The 16,278-nt window shown below is 42.8% G+C and overlaps 1 protein-coding gene across 2 annotated transcripts; it reads right to left on the reverse strand.

Annotated features, from left to right (window-relative positions):
* Window positions 1-885: 885 nt before the first annotated feature.
* On the reverse strand, window positions 886-12,165 carry txndc15 (thioredoxin domain containing 15). 2 transcript variants are annotated; one of them, XM_038795852.1, is made up of 5 exons: window positions 11,948-12,165; window positions 8,850-9,364; window positions 5,902-6,065; window positions 2,283-2,413; window positions 886-1,289 (listed from the first exon to the last, which is right to left on the reverse strand). In XM_038795852.1, exons 1-5 carry the CDS (start codon window positions 12,036-12,038, stop codon window positions 1,093-1,095), a joined length of 1,098 nt encoding a protein of 365 aa, XP_038651780.1. In that variant the 5' UTR covers window positions 12,039-12,165; the 3' UTR covers window positions 886-1,092. The 2 variants fall into 2 exon arrangements, with proteins under 2 accessions (XP_038651780.1, XP_038651781.1); XM_038795853.1 differs by lacking the exon at window positions 11,948-12,165 and adding an exon at window positions 11,673-11,879.
* Window positions 12,166-16,278: the final 4,113 nt, after the last annotated feature.

The raw sequence follows: 16,278 nt of genomic DNA on the forward strand, positions 1-16,278 counted from the left end.
CTCGAGCCCCGGAATGAGCCATAGGCATAAAGGTTCAGGACAACTGTCACCTTGACAGCCACGGGGAGCGGGTGTCCTCCTCTATGCCCCCACAGTCCCAGGGGAACCACAGGTGTGTGGTGGGGACAGTCAACGTGTGCTTCCAGTTACCTCTATGCCAAGAGACTTGTGTATGGACTGGTCCAACAGCTATGGGTGAGAGAGATGTGTGTTTGCAGGCAGCTTAGCTGCAGTGTTATGCGGGGTCTGGGCGGGGCCTTCTTTGCACCACTGCCAGATATACCTACAGCCAGCAAAGTTCTGACATTCTCTTTATTGATCCTTCTGTTTTGCCTCCTTCCTCTCCTATTAAATGAACCCCACCCTTTTGTTCATCCTCTCCAAATATCAGCTTCTTAGCTTCAAAATCCATTATTTTTCTTCCACTTCTGTATAGCTGTGGGATGTTTTAGGCACCTTGCGCAAACAAGGTATTCTAAGTACATTCCTAAAATGTTCTCAAGATTTTTCTTTCCCGCTTCCATTTCTCTCCAACAGGAGACAAACATGAAATCTATTATAGACTCCAAAACATTTTTAAAATATGTAGTGATTAGCTGGTCTAAATTTGGAGTTTGGTCCTCAGGCTCCAGTAGATCTAATTGTATTCTCCAGCATGAAGTTGAATTCCAAGTTATTTAATATTGTTAAACCATACAGTGGATTCTCCTTCCATTCCTCAGTATTTCTAATTTCCAACATTTGCTTAATCATGAGCTCAGATATAGGTGATCTTCTAAACCGGAGTCATGTCTGAATCCCTTAATTCTGGAACTGATGTTTGATGCATATAGGCAAATCTTTCAACACCTATTAAGAAGCAATCACTGAGAAACAAGATACATCTGATAGTTTGGGAAATACTTTATATGTATTCAAAACAGGCAAATCAGCCTTGATTACTGAATATTTATATCCATAATTTAAATGCTGTAGAACAAACAGAGGAATTGTGTGATGAAAAGCTGTCTTGTTTATGAACATCTTCCACTGCTTCCAGGTGCCTAGTGCAGTTTCTCTTTGTGGTGGGTTGTGATCAATTTCTGTATGAGTTCAGTCCTGGTGTTCATGCTCTTGTCCTGTGACCAACCACTTGATACCATCTGACTGCACTGTACCATAAACTAAAAAAGCACAGACAAAAAACACAGAGAAGACAAGCAGCCAGTCAATGCCTCTCACTGCAACACTGGGAAGTGGGCCACTTAGATCTTGTTCCGTCACTTCAACGGTGCCATTTGCTTCTATGCCTGAAAAGCAGATCAGATTCTTTATTAGTGTCACAACTAGGCTTACATTAACACTGCTATGAAGTTACTTAGAAAAGCCCCTAGTCGCCACATTCCAGCGCCTGTTCGGGTAGGGGAGAATTCAGAATGTCCAATTCACCTAACAGCACATCTTTCGGGACTTGTGGGAGGAAACCGGAGCACCCAGAGGAAGGCAGATTATACCTGAACATGTTAAAACTGTAACTACAGCTCTGTATCCTGTTCTGAACTATTATTCTATTTTCAGGCTTATTTACTCCAATAACAGATAAATGGAACAAGACTTTAGCATAGCAACATGTTTAAGAAAGGAAGCAGTGCACTGAATTAACAGGGAGTACTACTGACCGCCAAGAAACACAATGATCTCCAAACACCTAAATTCCTAATCTTAGTTGCCTCACATGGGAAGGTGTTGAGAATTCCCTTCACCACAGGGAAGGAAGAAAAATCAGCTGTCTACTGCGGCCTCTGTCTTTCATCACATTTTATGACTAACTCAAATGAAGTTGTCGATGGTGAGGTGGCAATATTGGTCTTAGAATAGACGGTTCATCCACTGTCTCAGCTGCAGTTTGTAATTACAGGGCAGGGGGATGGAAGGAGAAAGAGACAGAGTGAGCAAGAGAGAGAAAGAGAGGGAGATAAAGGGGGAAAGTTTTTCCTTCAAATAAATATAAAATTAAAGCAGTCAAAACTGCCCAAAGAATTGTAAATCAATACTGTAAAGCAGGAACAACCTTTGTTCTGAGAGACACCGGAATATAACACTGAGTCAGCATCGGGTGAACTGAGTTCAAGTACCTTGTGCTATCGAAACTGTACAAAAGAAACTACATAATATTAGCCTCTCATGAGACTGTACTGGTCCCAAATCTTTATCTTTACTCACAGAATAAATATAGCTCTATTTTTAAATAGAAATTATACCTTTTAGTGAATACCCAAATAATAGTGAGAATTGCTACTAACCAGTTTGATTAAAAATGAAAGCTCTCAACGTTGAAAGCGTTCTATCCGTATGGTTAAATCTGGCCATTGGCTTGACCCCTTGGAACAAGAGGATGTTGGGAACAGCTACAGTACCAAACCTAGTAGAAAGGCTTAAAGTAATAGAACCCATAATTAATCCAATGATGAAATGCTGGCATCAGGCAACAAATACTAATTTGTGTTCATCACATTATATAATGTACAATACTTGGAATTTCTACTTCCAAAAAATTGCTTCTACAAATTGTGAAATCCCAGTGCTCCAACTTAGAAATCATTATTCCTAATGATGAAAAAGAAGGCTCAAATGGAATAATTCTTCCATTTATGGTTGAGGCAGAAAGATTTATTGAGGTTAGTAGACCAAATAAATAGGTTGCATGCTAATTTAGGTAAATGAACATACTCATGCATTTTGTAGATTAGAACATTTTGCTTTTGTCATAATTCACTCATGGCCAACATTTCTAGGTGCAGTGCACACTTCAGAAGGCTATAAGATTGTTACAAGTTGAATGCAGGTTTACAAGAATGATACCTGGACTTCAGGGGTTTAGGTACGAGAAGAAATTATACAAATTAGGCCACTTTTCTCTGGAATTTAGAAGGTTAAAGGGTGATCTGATAAAAGTCTTCAAGATATTAACAAGAAAAGACAGAGTAGATAAAGATCAACTATTTCCACTGATTGGAAATTCTAGAACTAGGGAGCACAGTCTAAAAATTAGGGCCAGACCATTCAAGATTGATGTTGGGAAACACCTCTACACACAAAGGGAGGTTTTGGAACTCTCTTCCACAAAAGTAGTTGAAGCTAGATCATTTTTAATTTAAAAAAAATCTAAGCTCGATACATTTTTGTTAAGCAAATATATTAAGAGATATGGGCTATAGACAGGGTATATGGAGTTAGCCATAGATTAGCCAGGAACTCTTTGGATAATGGAGCAGGCTTGAGGGGCTGAATGGCCAACTCCCATTCCTATGTTCATGACAATATCACAAGAAAGCTTGTCAAGTGTGTTTGCACCAGCTTTCTTTCTCAAAACTATTTTAATACTTTTGAGAGAATGAAAACTATTCAAAAAGTCAAAACATTTAAAAGAAAAGAGTGCAAAAGCATTTATTGAAGTCATATTAAATCTGATATGACCCCATACTGGAGTTATATTCCATGAGAGTCTAAAATTTCTAAGAGATGGTTTGGATACTTTACAAGACGCATACTAAAGAAATATGCATTTTTACTTTTCATAGTCTTACTTTCATTTCCATTCCTTTCATTGTCCCCTAGCACCAAGTACAATCCTCACATTTTAATATGACCCGTTGGAAGTTTTGATTGACTTAGAAAATGTTACATTCAACATTATGTCTTATACAGTGTGTAAGTAAAACCTTTATTTTCTGTCAGCTGCCACAGATAGAATTCTTGAATTCTTAATGATAAGGAGGTACATTGCATTGCTCAGGTCACCATGGCATCAGCTAAAAAAAAATTGTAACAGGAAGCTCAAAGTGTACTTAGATGAGAAGCCATGCTATCAAATTAAAGCACAAAAGAGCACACAAAATTTGCAGGAATTGGAAGATTATAAAATAACTGGGAATATACAAGATTGTAAACAATTTTCACGCTCACAGATTAATCATAAACCCTCAACGTTTAATGATTTAATTTAAGAAGTAATTTGAACTTGCATAGCCGTTGGCTGTTCCAGGATTCGCGGATGATGTCAACGCAGGGTCACAGGTTTCTACCATAGATCTTCATGTGACTGAATGTGCAATTCTCAACCCACAGATCTTTGGGCACATGGGGCAAGATGTCCCAAGAGCTAGTGGGATAAAGATTGCAGGATTTCCATTTCCTTCTCTGCCACTGCTTTGCCTCAATGAGAAGTTGCAACTCAAAGCGTGCTGCAATTTGATGGACAAGTTCTTGCCATTTTGAACGAATGGTAGCAAGCTCCTGATCAGTTATTAATGTCAATGTTCCCATGCCTCAAGGAGAGCTACAGAGTGGAAGTGTTTTCCTTGTCCTGTCCTGGAACATTGGCCATTTAAGAAAACTGGACCCGAGATGGGGCGCTTTTCACCACCATGAACCATGCATTCCACCACATGATACTGGTGGTTAGCCTGGAGAACATCAGCTGCCACTGTGGATTCATGGTTGAGGAGAGAGTTGTTCAAAATATCCTTTCCAGTTTTGACAGATTAAATTGTCATCTTTAAGAAAATACACACGATCCTGTGAACAAAGGGGATTTTATCTAAAGATATGGCACAATTGGCTTTGAAAAAGGTATTTACAATAGTTGATGGTTGTCCGGGGAGGGGGGTGGGGGGGGGCCTCTTCCCCGGCCAGGATAAAATGTTTCAGCCTATTTTTAGGGCATATCCACATTTAGGGTGAGCAGGGTGAATCATGAAGAGCACTGCTTGGTAACAGATGCAGCTCCTCAAAAATACCTTTGTTCTAACATGGGTGGAACAGCCTTCTTCCATCTGTCGCTTGTGTGCAAATTCTTAACTAGGGACTCCAAGGTTCGCAGCCCTATCCTCGTGACCAATTCACAATTGCCACAGGTTTTGGCAAATGGACCCCTATGGAAGCCTTTTACACAACTGTTTAACGTGGGGACCTCCATAAATTAACCACACAATCTTGACAGGCTGGTGGTCAGATTTCATTGACGTCAAACAATGATGACCAGGACCTGGATCTTGCTGCTGCAACCTTCTTCTGCCTTTGCAATTAGCGAGGGACAGAGTCTTTATTCACTGGTTCTGCCATTGAGGACTTTTTAGACCACATTTTGTCTAGCACTTCCCACAATCTTGCCGCCATGGTTAGTCCTACCATGAGCACCCAACAGCATTGCTCAGGGTTCTAGTCTCTCCACCATGTCATGCTGGCGATCATATTAAAACCTTTTAAAATATTCTTTCATTCTTCCCATGTCATCTGTCAACTGGACCAAAGAACCAAGTAACCTGTTCCAAAGATAATTATCCATAGTGCATCTGGTCCCATTAGAAAGTGCAAAACAGTGACCCATACTTCAACCTTTAATGTTCCCTTCTTCCTGTGGGAACATGCTCATCCTCCACTTGATGCCTCATCTGACTTAAGAGTGAAAACTCAGCAGCACAAGGATAATCAAACTTTCTTCATCATTCTGCGGAGTCAATGGTTTGTCACACAGCTCCAATCATTTGTTTATGGTCCTCTTTGTACAAAACATCACCTCGAAATAATTATTCCCTGGCAAAAGCCACGGTGAAATCAGAAATCAAGTTAAACATGTGGTTTAACTGAACACACTCAATGGCCAAACATAAATGGCCCAACTGCCAAAACTCCGATTTTATTGTCCATTTTCTCCCACTAAATTATTGAAATAACAAAGTTGGAAGAATGTTTTTTAAAACATTTAGTAGCTTGGCAAATTATCATGGTCAGTACATTATCGTGAATTTTTATTGGCTGATAGCATATGCAATACAATGTATTTCAAACGCAAGATTATTTAATCTAACCCCGTGACATCCTGCTTCCAAAAAGTTTCGTCCAAAATGTTGCTCTAAGTACCTGCTGTGCTGAGATGCATCCAGTGCCAGAAACTGCAATGAGGGGAAAGCACGTGGCAGTGCATTGAAATGTGGACCAAGGTCCGCAGAGAAGCGACACCATGGCGTGTAGAAAAGGACTACAGAGCAATCAGTGCCATTGGCATTCAGGAATTCCATCAGGTCCTGTAAATATATATTGCATTCATACCAACATTACTTAACTCAGTCCAGGGTCAAAGAAAACAGAAAAATAAAAAAGTATTCTATTATGTGTACATCTAAAGGCTCAATCATAAAAATGACAGTATGTATTGTGTAACAATGAGCTAAAGTATTGTGTAAAATATTTCATTTACAAGGTACCCTGAAAACTAAATCTACTATGAAGATGCTGGCATGTCTTGCTCTTATCCTATTGTTTTGGCATTTCAATCTCCTGCTTAACCATATTCTTTCCCCAACTCTTCCACCGTTTTTCAAAAAACAATTTTAAGTACCTCTTTGCAATGGCACCATTCTTTTCCCAAGAGGCTAATGGAACAGTGCCTTGGCACGTCCAGCAGCAGCTAAAGATGGAAAAGGTATGCTGTTGGTGACTTATTTGCCAATTTTCCCTTGCCTGATCAACCGTCTAAGAAATGTGGGGGTCACAGGCACATTTTCACCTCTACAAATCACAGCATTAAACAGATTTTGATGCTGCAAAATAACTGTCACAATTATAGTCACTTCTCCCCTGTTTTCTCCCCCCTCTTCAAATGACACGGAATCCTGTTAGCATGTAATTTCACTCATAGCTCAGTCAAATGGCTGTTCTTCAAGTAAGCCCATACAGTAATAGTTGGAGGCTATTCATTATGATGTCATCATAGCAGAGCCCAAATTCTGTCCTCACCCATCTCCAGAGCATTTTCAGCATCAAGTCACTAGATTGAAGATGATAAAATATTGGATCTCCTAGTCTATGTGACTCAGTGCTACACCAACCAATGTCTTTACTCACTAACTAACACAGACTACTAATTCATATTATAACTTGAAGATTTATAACCATAAAAGCTCTTTTGGTCAGAGTTTAAAATGTAACTAAGGGAGCTGATTTTAAGATTTCTCCACATGCAGTATTGTTTCAAAAATTATGATTTAATAACCTGAGAAAAATGTTACGGTCCATACATCTTTCAGGATGCTAGTGCAGCACATGGCTGCAATAACGAAAATCTGTAAGCATTTATTACTTACATCTTTGTGCTTTGGCATCAGCCAGTAACTGAAGTGTTTAAAACTCAAATGCATTTGCGGATTTAAATAAAAACTCATCATCTCCTCTTCAGGTTCCCCCATCCCCACATAAAACTTCTGAGCAGAAGGCAGTCAGGGAATTTGGCAGTATTGGTTCAAAGCATCTGTAACAAACACAGGATGACCTAGCTCTATCCCTCTAGGAGAAACCACTTGGCATCCAGACTGCACCTGTTCCTGACCAAAAGGGCTAGATCGTAAACTTTAACTGAGCATTCTGAATGCTAAAACATGCATCATTGCTCTGTGATACACAAATACAATTCATAATCAAAACCCCTTCTCTTTCAAGTTTAATAGATTTCCCCGTCTAATTTTAGGAGCAAATCCATGCAAAGGACAGTAACCATCAGAAACATTTGTAGATTGATTCCTCATGATTAATTAACAGCACAGAGGTCTTTTATTGTTTAATGCAGCAGCTCCAGCTTCCACTAATTAATCAGCGGGGAGCCATTCCAATATTCAGGCAAGAACTTATATAAAAGCTGCAAATCTGGACCACTTACAAAGCTGGAGGGGCTGTCAGAATCGGAAACGCAAAATCTGCTCTTTTATTTCTATCGGCACTAAAACTTCAAAGTCACTGGGCTAATAAACCAAAGTATCTTGAAAGTCCTGGTTTACTGTCAGTCAGGTAACCTAGTAATTACAGCTTTGAATTCCTAACCAGGCAGACAATCACAAATAATGACATTTTGGATTACAATTTCCAAAATAATCTTTATGCAGAAATTTCTGAAATCAAAGAAATAAAGACACTGTACAGTTTACGGCCTATCACAGTTTGCTTGTAGCTTCTTTTCCTGGATGGGAAAGTAAATTCAGCATGAGCGAAACCATAGGTACAAACTCACATCCAGTATTGCTCCGGTGTATTAGTGAAATATTTTACTATTAATCATTTTTGCCCCTGTGGATTTTCATCCAGTTCTCATTTCAGTTTAAAGTTCCAACAGATCATACACCAGAGTGTAACAGCTGTCTGTGAATTCCACTCCCATTTGTACTGTAGTAAGGAGGAGCTGAGAGTTGGGGCCAGATGTTTCTGAACAGGAGAGAGAGAATTTTTTTTAAAAAAACAATCTTTATGCTTGGCATAAATTGGGTATAAAAGAGCATTGCTCGAGACTTCTCCTGGAAAAAATGGAAGGCCACATTTTAGCATTAAAAAAAACTACTATATCAGCGATGCGCCGAAGGGTCTTTTCTGTGCTGTAGACTATGACTCTATACAGGCAGAAGTTAAAGAAGTTTGAAGACCCACACGTATCCAAACATCGGAATAGCTTCTTCCCCACAGCTGCTAGACTCCTCAATGACTCTCTCTCAGACTGATCTGTTCCCTGTAAGAACACTATTCACGACGTCCTATGCTGCTCTTGCTCATGTATTTGCTTTGTTTGGCCCCTTGTTCCGCACTGTAACCAATCACTGTCGATGTACCATTTGTCAATGTACTCAGTCGATTATTTTTTTTGTCTCCCATGTACGTTTCCTTGGCCACAGAAAAATACTTTTCACTGTACTCCGGTACATGTGACAATAAATCAAATCAAATTAAAATATGTATATATATGACAATAGCAAAAGTTACACAAGACTTTATGAAAGAATTATTAGCAAATTTTCCAAAATAAAATAGAAATTGTAAATTTCTCTTACCTGTGTGCTATTAAGAATTTGGACAATGATGTTCTCCAAACCAGTCATATTCCTTTCATCACAGTTTACTTTTGGTGCTCTGGCTGTTTCAGTTGCATTTGCTTCTTCTGCTGCTGGGTTCTCAGCTGGCACTGGTTCCAAAATGCCAGTTTCTCTCTCTCCAAGAATTTCTCCCTCCTGACTACCAGATCGAATATATGTAAGGGAAGGAAATATCTCCTCTGGTACACTGCATTCGCCATTCCCTCCACTCACGTCGGTACAGGGAGTATCTTTGACTTCAAAGACAGGGTGTTCATTTTTAATATTCTGAATAAGAGACAATATTGCTTCTGGATTAGAATTAATTCCAGTTCCCAGAACAGCATCAGCAATTTCTGCAGTTGGAAACTGCACTTTTCTTTTAGTTTGCTCGTCCATTCTTTCAAGTTCAACATTACTGGCTGAATTGGAAGTTACATCACTTTCTTCCGTGGACAGATGTTTTGACGGACTACCATCTCTTTGAACTTCAGCTGTTCAAAAAAAAAATGTTTCTTTGATTAAATGTTGTATGCTGACATAAACTAAGATGCCAAGACTTTTTGAGCTGGAGCTGTAAGCAAGCAACCAAAACTATTGTGCAATGTTTAACTTTTGTGACATATTTTCAAAAATGGGAAGACCACAAATATGAATATGTAAATTACATAAGTGGCAAATAATTAAGCAGTTCTTTTGATAGTTTTACTAGAATTTAATAAGCAATTTCCTATCATATTGGTGCCCCACATTTCACAAAGTTCAATCTGTACAATGTCTAGTTGTACAGATACAATAAAAGATTGTCAAAACCTGTTTCAAGGCTTCTGTGCTGCTTCAAACTATTGTCACAGAAGGCATGACAGCACCTACGCTAACATAACATTTCCTGAAAATACTTTTCAATTTTGTACATTTATTTCATTTATCCAACAATACCATGACTACCACTTCTGGTTCTGGATGCTTAATTACCTTAAAATAAAGTTATTGGTTGTATTTTTGCAGACTTTTTCCTGTAATTTACTGTTAATTAATCCTGAAATTTTGATTTTGTGTTTTCTATGTATTTTACAATTACTGTTAATATTTATACCCAATTACAAAAAAACTAAAAATTTAGCTAATAAACAAGTATAAATCTGAGACTGTCTGCTCCATGCTCAGACATCATTATTGACAATGGAGAAATGTTAGTAGTAGGACTAGAAATAACTTAGAGCCTCAGAAATGGAAGTGTTACAATTGACCCATATGCTCTTTAGTTTTGTTTTATTTCTTTATCGATTTAAGATCACAGGATAGAGTTGATTCATCACGTGTCACCTCTCAGGGCTTAAAAAGTACTTTGGGTCATAAAGGGCATAATATAAATGCAAGTTGTTTTTAATTTCTAATAGCCAATACATTTTTTAAAAATCCTAACCCTAAGTCTCAGGAATGGAAGGATTGTGAGAATACCATTTGTGACCAGAGCAATAGTGAGCCCAAGTGTGTTGGTAAAGAAAGACCTATCATGTGGGCAGCACAGTAGCACAAGTGGCTAGCACTGTGGCTTCATTGCACCAGGGTCCCAGGTTTGATTCCCCGTGGGTGTGGTTTGTGCGGAGTCTGCACGTTCTCCCCGTATCTGCGTGGGTTTCCTTCGGGTGCTCCGGTTTCCTCCCACAGTCCAAAGACATGCAGGTTAGGTGGATTGGCCACGCTAAATTGCTCTTAGTGTCCAAAAAAAAAGGTTAGATGGGGCTATTGGGTTACGGGATAGGGTGGAAGTGAGGGCTTAAGTGGGTCGGTGCCGACTCGATGGGCTGAATGGCCTCATTCTGCACTGTATGTTCTATGTAACCATTAAAAAGAATAAATGTAGTAACTACTGGCTACACGTGCAGACATGACAATAGTAAAATAGGAACACTGACAAATATAGAGGAGCTTTTGTAAGTTAGCCATTACACTGATAGTAAGAAGTCTTACAACACCAGGTTAAAGTCCAACAGGTTTGATTCAAACACGAGCTTTCGGAGCGCAGCTCCTTCCTCACCGAAAGCTCGTGTTTGAATCAAACCTGTTGGACTTTAACCTGGTGTTGTAAGACTTCTTACTGTGCTCACCCCAGTCCATCGCCAGCATCTCCACATCATTACATTGATAAAACAGGGGAATAGTGCACACCAAGTTCTATCTGTTCAATGCTCCATTATGCCTGAAACATCCAGGCCTATTCTATCTGTTCAACCATTTTTTGTTCCAAAGTTGATCAATGGTTTTACTGTGTCTACTTTATGCAAACAAGTCAATAATTGTTTAACCTGGGCTACAAGTTAAAAATATACATTTTAGTTCCTGTAACAAGCTCAAGATATCCCATTTACAGCCAAGGTACTTTTGAAGCATAGCCTTGTTGGAATATTGAAATGCGGCAGACAAAATTGTGCCCAAGGTCCTACAAATTGGAAGGGGACAATGAATAGCTGGTTTAGCACAGGGCTAAATCACTGGCTTTGAAAGCAGACCAAGGCAGGCCAGCAGCATTCAATTCCCGTACCAACCTCCCTGAACAGGCACCGGAATGTGGCGACTAGGGGCTTTTCACAGTAACTTCATTTAAAGCCTACTCGTGACAATAAGCAATTTTCATTTTCATTTCAATAGATCAGGGAGTTTCAGGGCGTTAGTTAAAAGGTCAATACGGGCCAGGACACCAGGAAGAACTCCCCTACACTTCTTCGAGTAGTGGGATGCGATTTTTTACGCCAACCCAACAGAGAATACAGCATCTCAGTTTATCATCTGACAACACACCTTCAGTAACCTCCTCAATACTGCACTGCAGTGTTAGCCTGGACCAAATCTCTGAAGTGAACCAACAATTTTCTAACTGATGAAGAGAGCTGCTACAATCAGCCTAGGGGCCAGGCCCTGCCCTGCTTCTTTGCACAGAGCGATGTGAATGCTCCATCTCTCTCTGCCTCTGCACAGCTCCTGCTCTGGGCCACGGCCCAGTCCCTGTTGGTGGCAGTGGGCGCAGGCAGCTGCCCCCTTCCTTCACTCAGCCGACAACCCGCCAGCTCACTCACCGTTCGCACTCACTCCTGTGACCATCAGCGAGGCCACGATTAAAATCGCTTTCGTCCCAAGGCCGCCCATTCTGCCCACTGACATGAGCATCGCATCAGATGATGAGGCCGGCGGCCCTCATGCTGAGTGGCACAAAGCGGCCTAACCCGTGTCCGACACCCCCCACCACCAGCAGCCGGAGATCGACGCATAGCAACTTGCTGGCTGGTGCATAACCTCCAATTGGCAGCGAAAGGAACCAATCAACCGCGGCGTCTCTCCGAGCGACCCGCCAGATCAGCCAATAGCCGAACAGTAAGTGACAATGACGGGCCGGAGGGGGCGGGTCTTTTACACAAGTTTGTGTGAAGCGCAGCCGGTTACTAGGAGACATCGTGAAGGCGCTTCCTCCAGAAAACAGGCTAGCCAGGGATTGAAGGGAACGACACCTGTATCGAGCACAACGTCAGGCTGCACCAAATCATTCATTCGTTTCAAACAAATGTTTTGACAATAGTTGTTCAGAAATGTGAACGGTTGTGTTTTATCCTTTCATCTCTGATTTACCGAACTGAAAAAAAGGGCTAGGTTTAGCACACTGGGCTAAATCGCTGGCTTTTAAAGCGGACCAAGGCAGGCCAGCAGCACGGTTCAATTCCCATACCAGCCTCCCCGAACAGGTGCTGGAATTTGGCAACTAGGGGCTTTTCACAGTAACTTCATTGAAGCCTACTCGTGACAATAAGCGATTTTCATTTTCATATGTCGCCCTCAATCACTAAAGCAGATTAACTGGTCATTTGTCTCATTGCTGTTTGTCGGACTGTGCTGTGCTTCGTTGCTATGTTACGACAGTCACTACATTTTTTAAAATTTGATTTATTGTCACGTACCAAAGTACAGTGAAAAGTAATTTTCTGCGGCTGAGGGAACATACACAGTATGTACATAGTAGACAAAAAGAATAATCAACAGAGAACATTGACAAATGGTACATCGACAAACCATGATTGATTACAGTGCGGAACAAGGGGCCAAACAAAGCAAATACTTGAGCAAGAGCAGCATAGAGCGTCATGAATAGTGCTCTTACAGGGAACAGATCAGTCTGAGGGAGAGTCATTGAGGAGTCTAGCAGCTATGGAGAAGAAACTTCCTATGTATGGATGTGCATTAACACTGCAATTAAGTTACTGTGAAAATCCCCTAGTCGCCACATTCCACGCCTGTTCGGTACACTGAGGGAGAATTCAGAATGTCCAATTGACCTAACAAGCACTGTTTTTGTAAATTCACCACTCTGTCTTAGAATTCCCCCTATACCAAAAAGGGCCAATATTCCAAATGGTGAACAGGGATTCTCACTCCCTGACTCCGATGCAGGCTTCGGTGGGTGCTATTCAGGTCAAACTATATTTCCAAGTTATTCCCCGGTATAACCCATACCTTCACCGAAGAATTTTACCTACTTACCCCTTAATAGCATCGATGTCCTGGGTCCTGCGTTATTAAGGAAGTGAAGTAAGCTAATAACCACTTTTTCAGGTTAAGTTATTTTATTATTATATATTTTTTTCCTTTAAGTTGCAAACACTTTCTTTACAGAAAGGAAAAACGATTAGTGATTCTGGATGCTGCTGGTTTGTTGTAGGGACCTTCAGACTCTCTCTCTCTCTTGTAGTTCTCCTCCCCTTCTCTCCTGTTGCTGTTTCTCTGTTTTCTCTGTTCTCTGTGTTCTGTCCTCTGTCCTCCCCATTGCTGCTGGTTTATTGTAGGGACCTTCAGACTCTCTCTCTCTCTTTTAGTTCTCCTCCCCTTCTCTCCTGTTGCTGTTTCTCTGTTTTCTCTGTTCTCTGTGTTCTGTCCTCTGTCCTCCCCATTGCTGCTGGTTTATTGTAGGGACCTTCAGACTCTCTCTCTCTCTTTTAGTTCTCCTCCCCTTCTCTCTTGTTGCTGTTTCTCTCTCTCTTTTAGTTCTCCTCCCCTTCTCTCCTGTTGCTGTTTCTCTCTCTCTCTCTCTTTTAGTTCTCCGCCTCATTCTTGCTGGCGTTGATCTTCGAGCCTTCCACCTCCTTGAGGGGAGCGGAGCTCCCCCGGGCCGTGCCCCGGCCGCCAGCTGTTGCTGCTCTCATGTTCTGCTGCTCTCTGCTCCTGCCTCGCGCGTGGGGGGAGGGGGAGGAGCGAGGGGAGCCCGCGCTTAGTGCTTTTTGGCGGGAGAGATCGGGACCTCCGATAGGGGATGGGCTACGGGACTTAAAGGGGCATGGTGGGACACAACCAGGCCAATGGGTCCCCCTCTATTCAGTACATCACAGTGCTTCAACACAGCAAAAAGAAATCTATGCAAACTCTCTTTTTCTGTTTCCCTTTCTCCTGCTGCAGGTTGTAATAACAATTCTGACAGACTGAAATTGACTGCATTTTTGACAGAAGAGCTGGCCACAGTTTCTGCTCTTTTCAGCTGCCACCAACCTCTTGTGGGATCTTTCCCTGCACTCTCCCAGACCAGATATTGGCAGACCTCTATGTTTCAAATGACACATTCTGTATTTTCCAGAACAGCACGTCTTTCGGAACTTGTGAGAGGAAACTGGAGTGCCCAGAGGAAATCCAAGCAAACATGGGGAGAACGTGCAGACTCCGCACAGACAGTGATCCAAGCCGGGAACCGAACCTGGGACCCTGGCATTGTGAAGCAACAGTACTAATTTCAAACCTATCTATGTATGTAGAGAGCTTTCAGAAGTCTATGTTCAGTCAGGTACTTGGGGGTCCAGGTGGCCAGGAGCTGGGGGGCCTTGCATAAGCTTAACCTCACAAGGCTGGTGGAGCAAATGGAGGAGGAGTTCAAGAGATGGGACATGTTGCCGCTGTCTCTGGCGGGTAGGGTGCAATCAGTCACGATGACGGTGCTCCTGAGATTTCTGTTCCTGTTCCAGTGCCTCCCCATCCTTATCCCGAAGGCCTTTTTCAGGTGGGTTAACAGGAGCATTACAGGGTTTGTGTGGGTGCACGGGACCCCAAGGGTGAGAAGGGTGTTCTTGGAGCGGGACAGGGATAGGGGGGGGCTGGCGCTGCCCAACCTCTGTGGATATTATTGGGCTGCCAACGCAGCGATGGTGCGTAAGTGGGTAATGGACGGGGAAGGGGCAGCATGGAAGAGGATGGAGATGGCGTCCTGTGTGGGCACGAGCCTGGAGGCGTTGGTAACGGCGCCGCTGCCGCTCCCTCCAACGAGGTATACCACGAGCCCGGTGGTGGTGGCTACCCTCAGAATTTTGGGGCAATGGAGACGGCATAGGGAGGAGTTGGGGGCCTCGATGGGGTCCCCGATACGGGGGAACCACCGGTTTGTCCCGGGGAGAATTGATGGCGGGTTCCTGAGTTGGCACAGGGCAGGTGTCAGGAGGTTGAGGGACCTGTTTGTAGACGGGAAGTTTGCGAGCCTGGGTGAGCTGGAAGGGAAGTTCGGGCTCCCCCGGGGAACACCTTTAGGTACATGCAGGTAAGGGCGTTGTCAGGCGACAGGTGGCGGAGTTCCCTCTGCTGCCGCCGCGAGGGGTTCAGGACAGGGTGCTCTCGGGGGTGTGGGTCAGAGAGGGGAGGATCTCGCCAACGTACCAGGTGATGCAGGAGGTAGACGAGGCCTCGGTGGAGGAGCTGAAGGGTAAATGGGAGGAGGAGCTGGGTGAGGAGATCGAGGAGGGGACATGGGAGACGCCCTAGGAAGGGTGAACTCCTTCTTGTGCGAGGCTTAGCCTCATACAGTTTAAGGTGCTGCATAGGGCTCACATGACCAGGACAAGGATGAGCCGGTTTTTTGGGAGCAAGGACAGGTGTATTAGGTGCTCAGGGAGCCCAGCAAACCATACCCATATGTTCTGGGCGTGCCCAGCGCTGGGGGAATTTTGGAAGGGCGTAGCAAGGACGGTGTCGAGGGTGGTAGGATCCAGGGTCAAACCGGGCTGGGAGCTCGCAATATTTGGGGTTGCAGTCGAGCCGGGAGTGCAGGAGGCGAAAGAGGCCGGCATTCTGGCCTTTGCGTCCCTAGTAGCCCGGCGGAGGATTCTTCTTCAGTGGAAGGATGCGAGGCCCCCAAGCGTGGAGGCCTGGGTCAACGATATGGCGGGGTTTATTAAATTGGAGAGGGTGAAATTTGCCCTAAGGGGATCAATGCAGGGGTTCTTCAGGAGATGGCATCCATTCCTAGAGTTCCTGGCAGAACGGTAGAAAAAGGCTAGCAGCAGCAGCAACCGGGGGGGGGTCTCTTTGTTTTGGCTGAAGGGACGTGTATATTTGTTCTTTGCTAATGACGGGCGTTAATTTATTTCTTTTTTTTTGTATGCATGGG

The sequence above is a fragment of the Scyliorhinus canicula genome, chromosome 4 (genome assembly GCF_902713615.1).
Source record: "Scyliorhinus canicula chromosome 4, sScyCan1.1, whole genome shotgun sequence".
Lineage (NCBI taxonomy): Eukaryota > Metazoa > Chordata > Chondrichthyes > Carcharhiniformes > Scyliorhinidae > Scyliorhinus > Scyliorhinus canicula.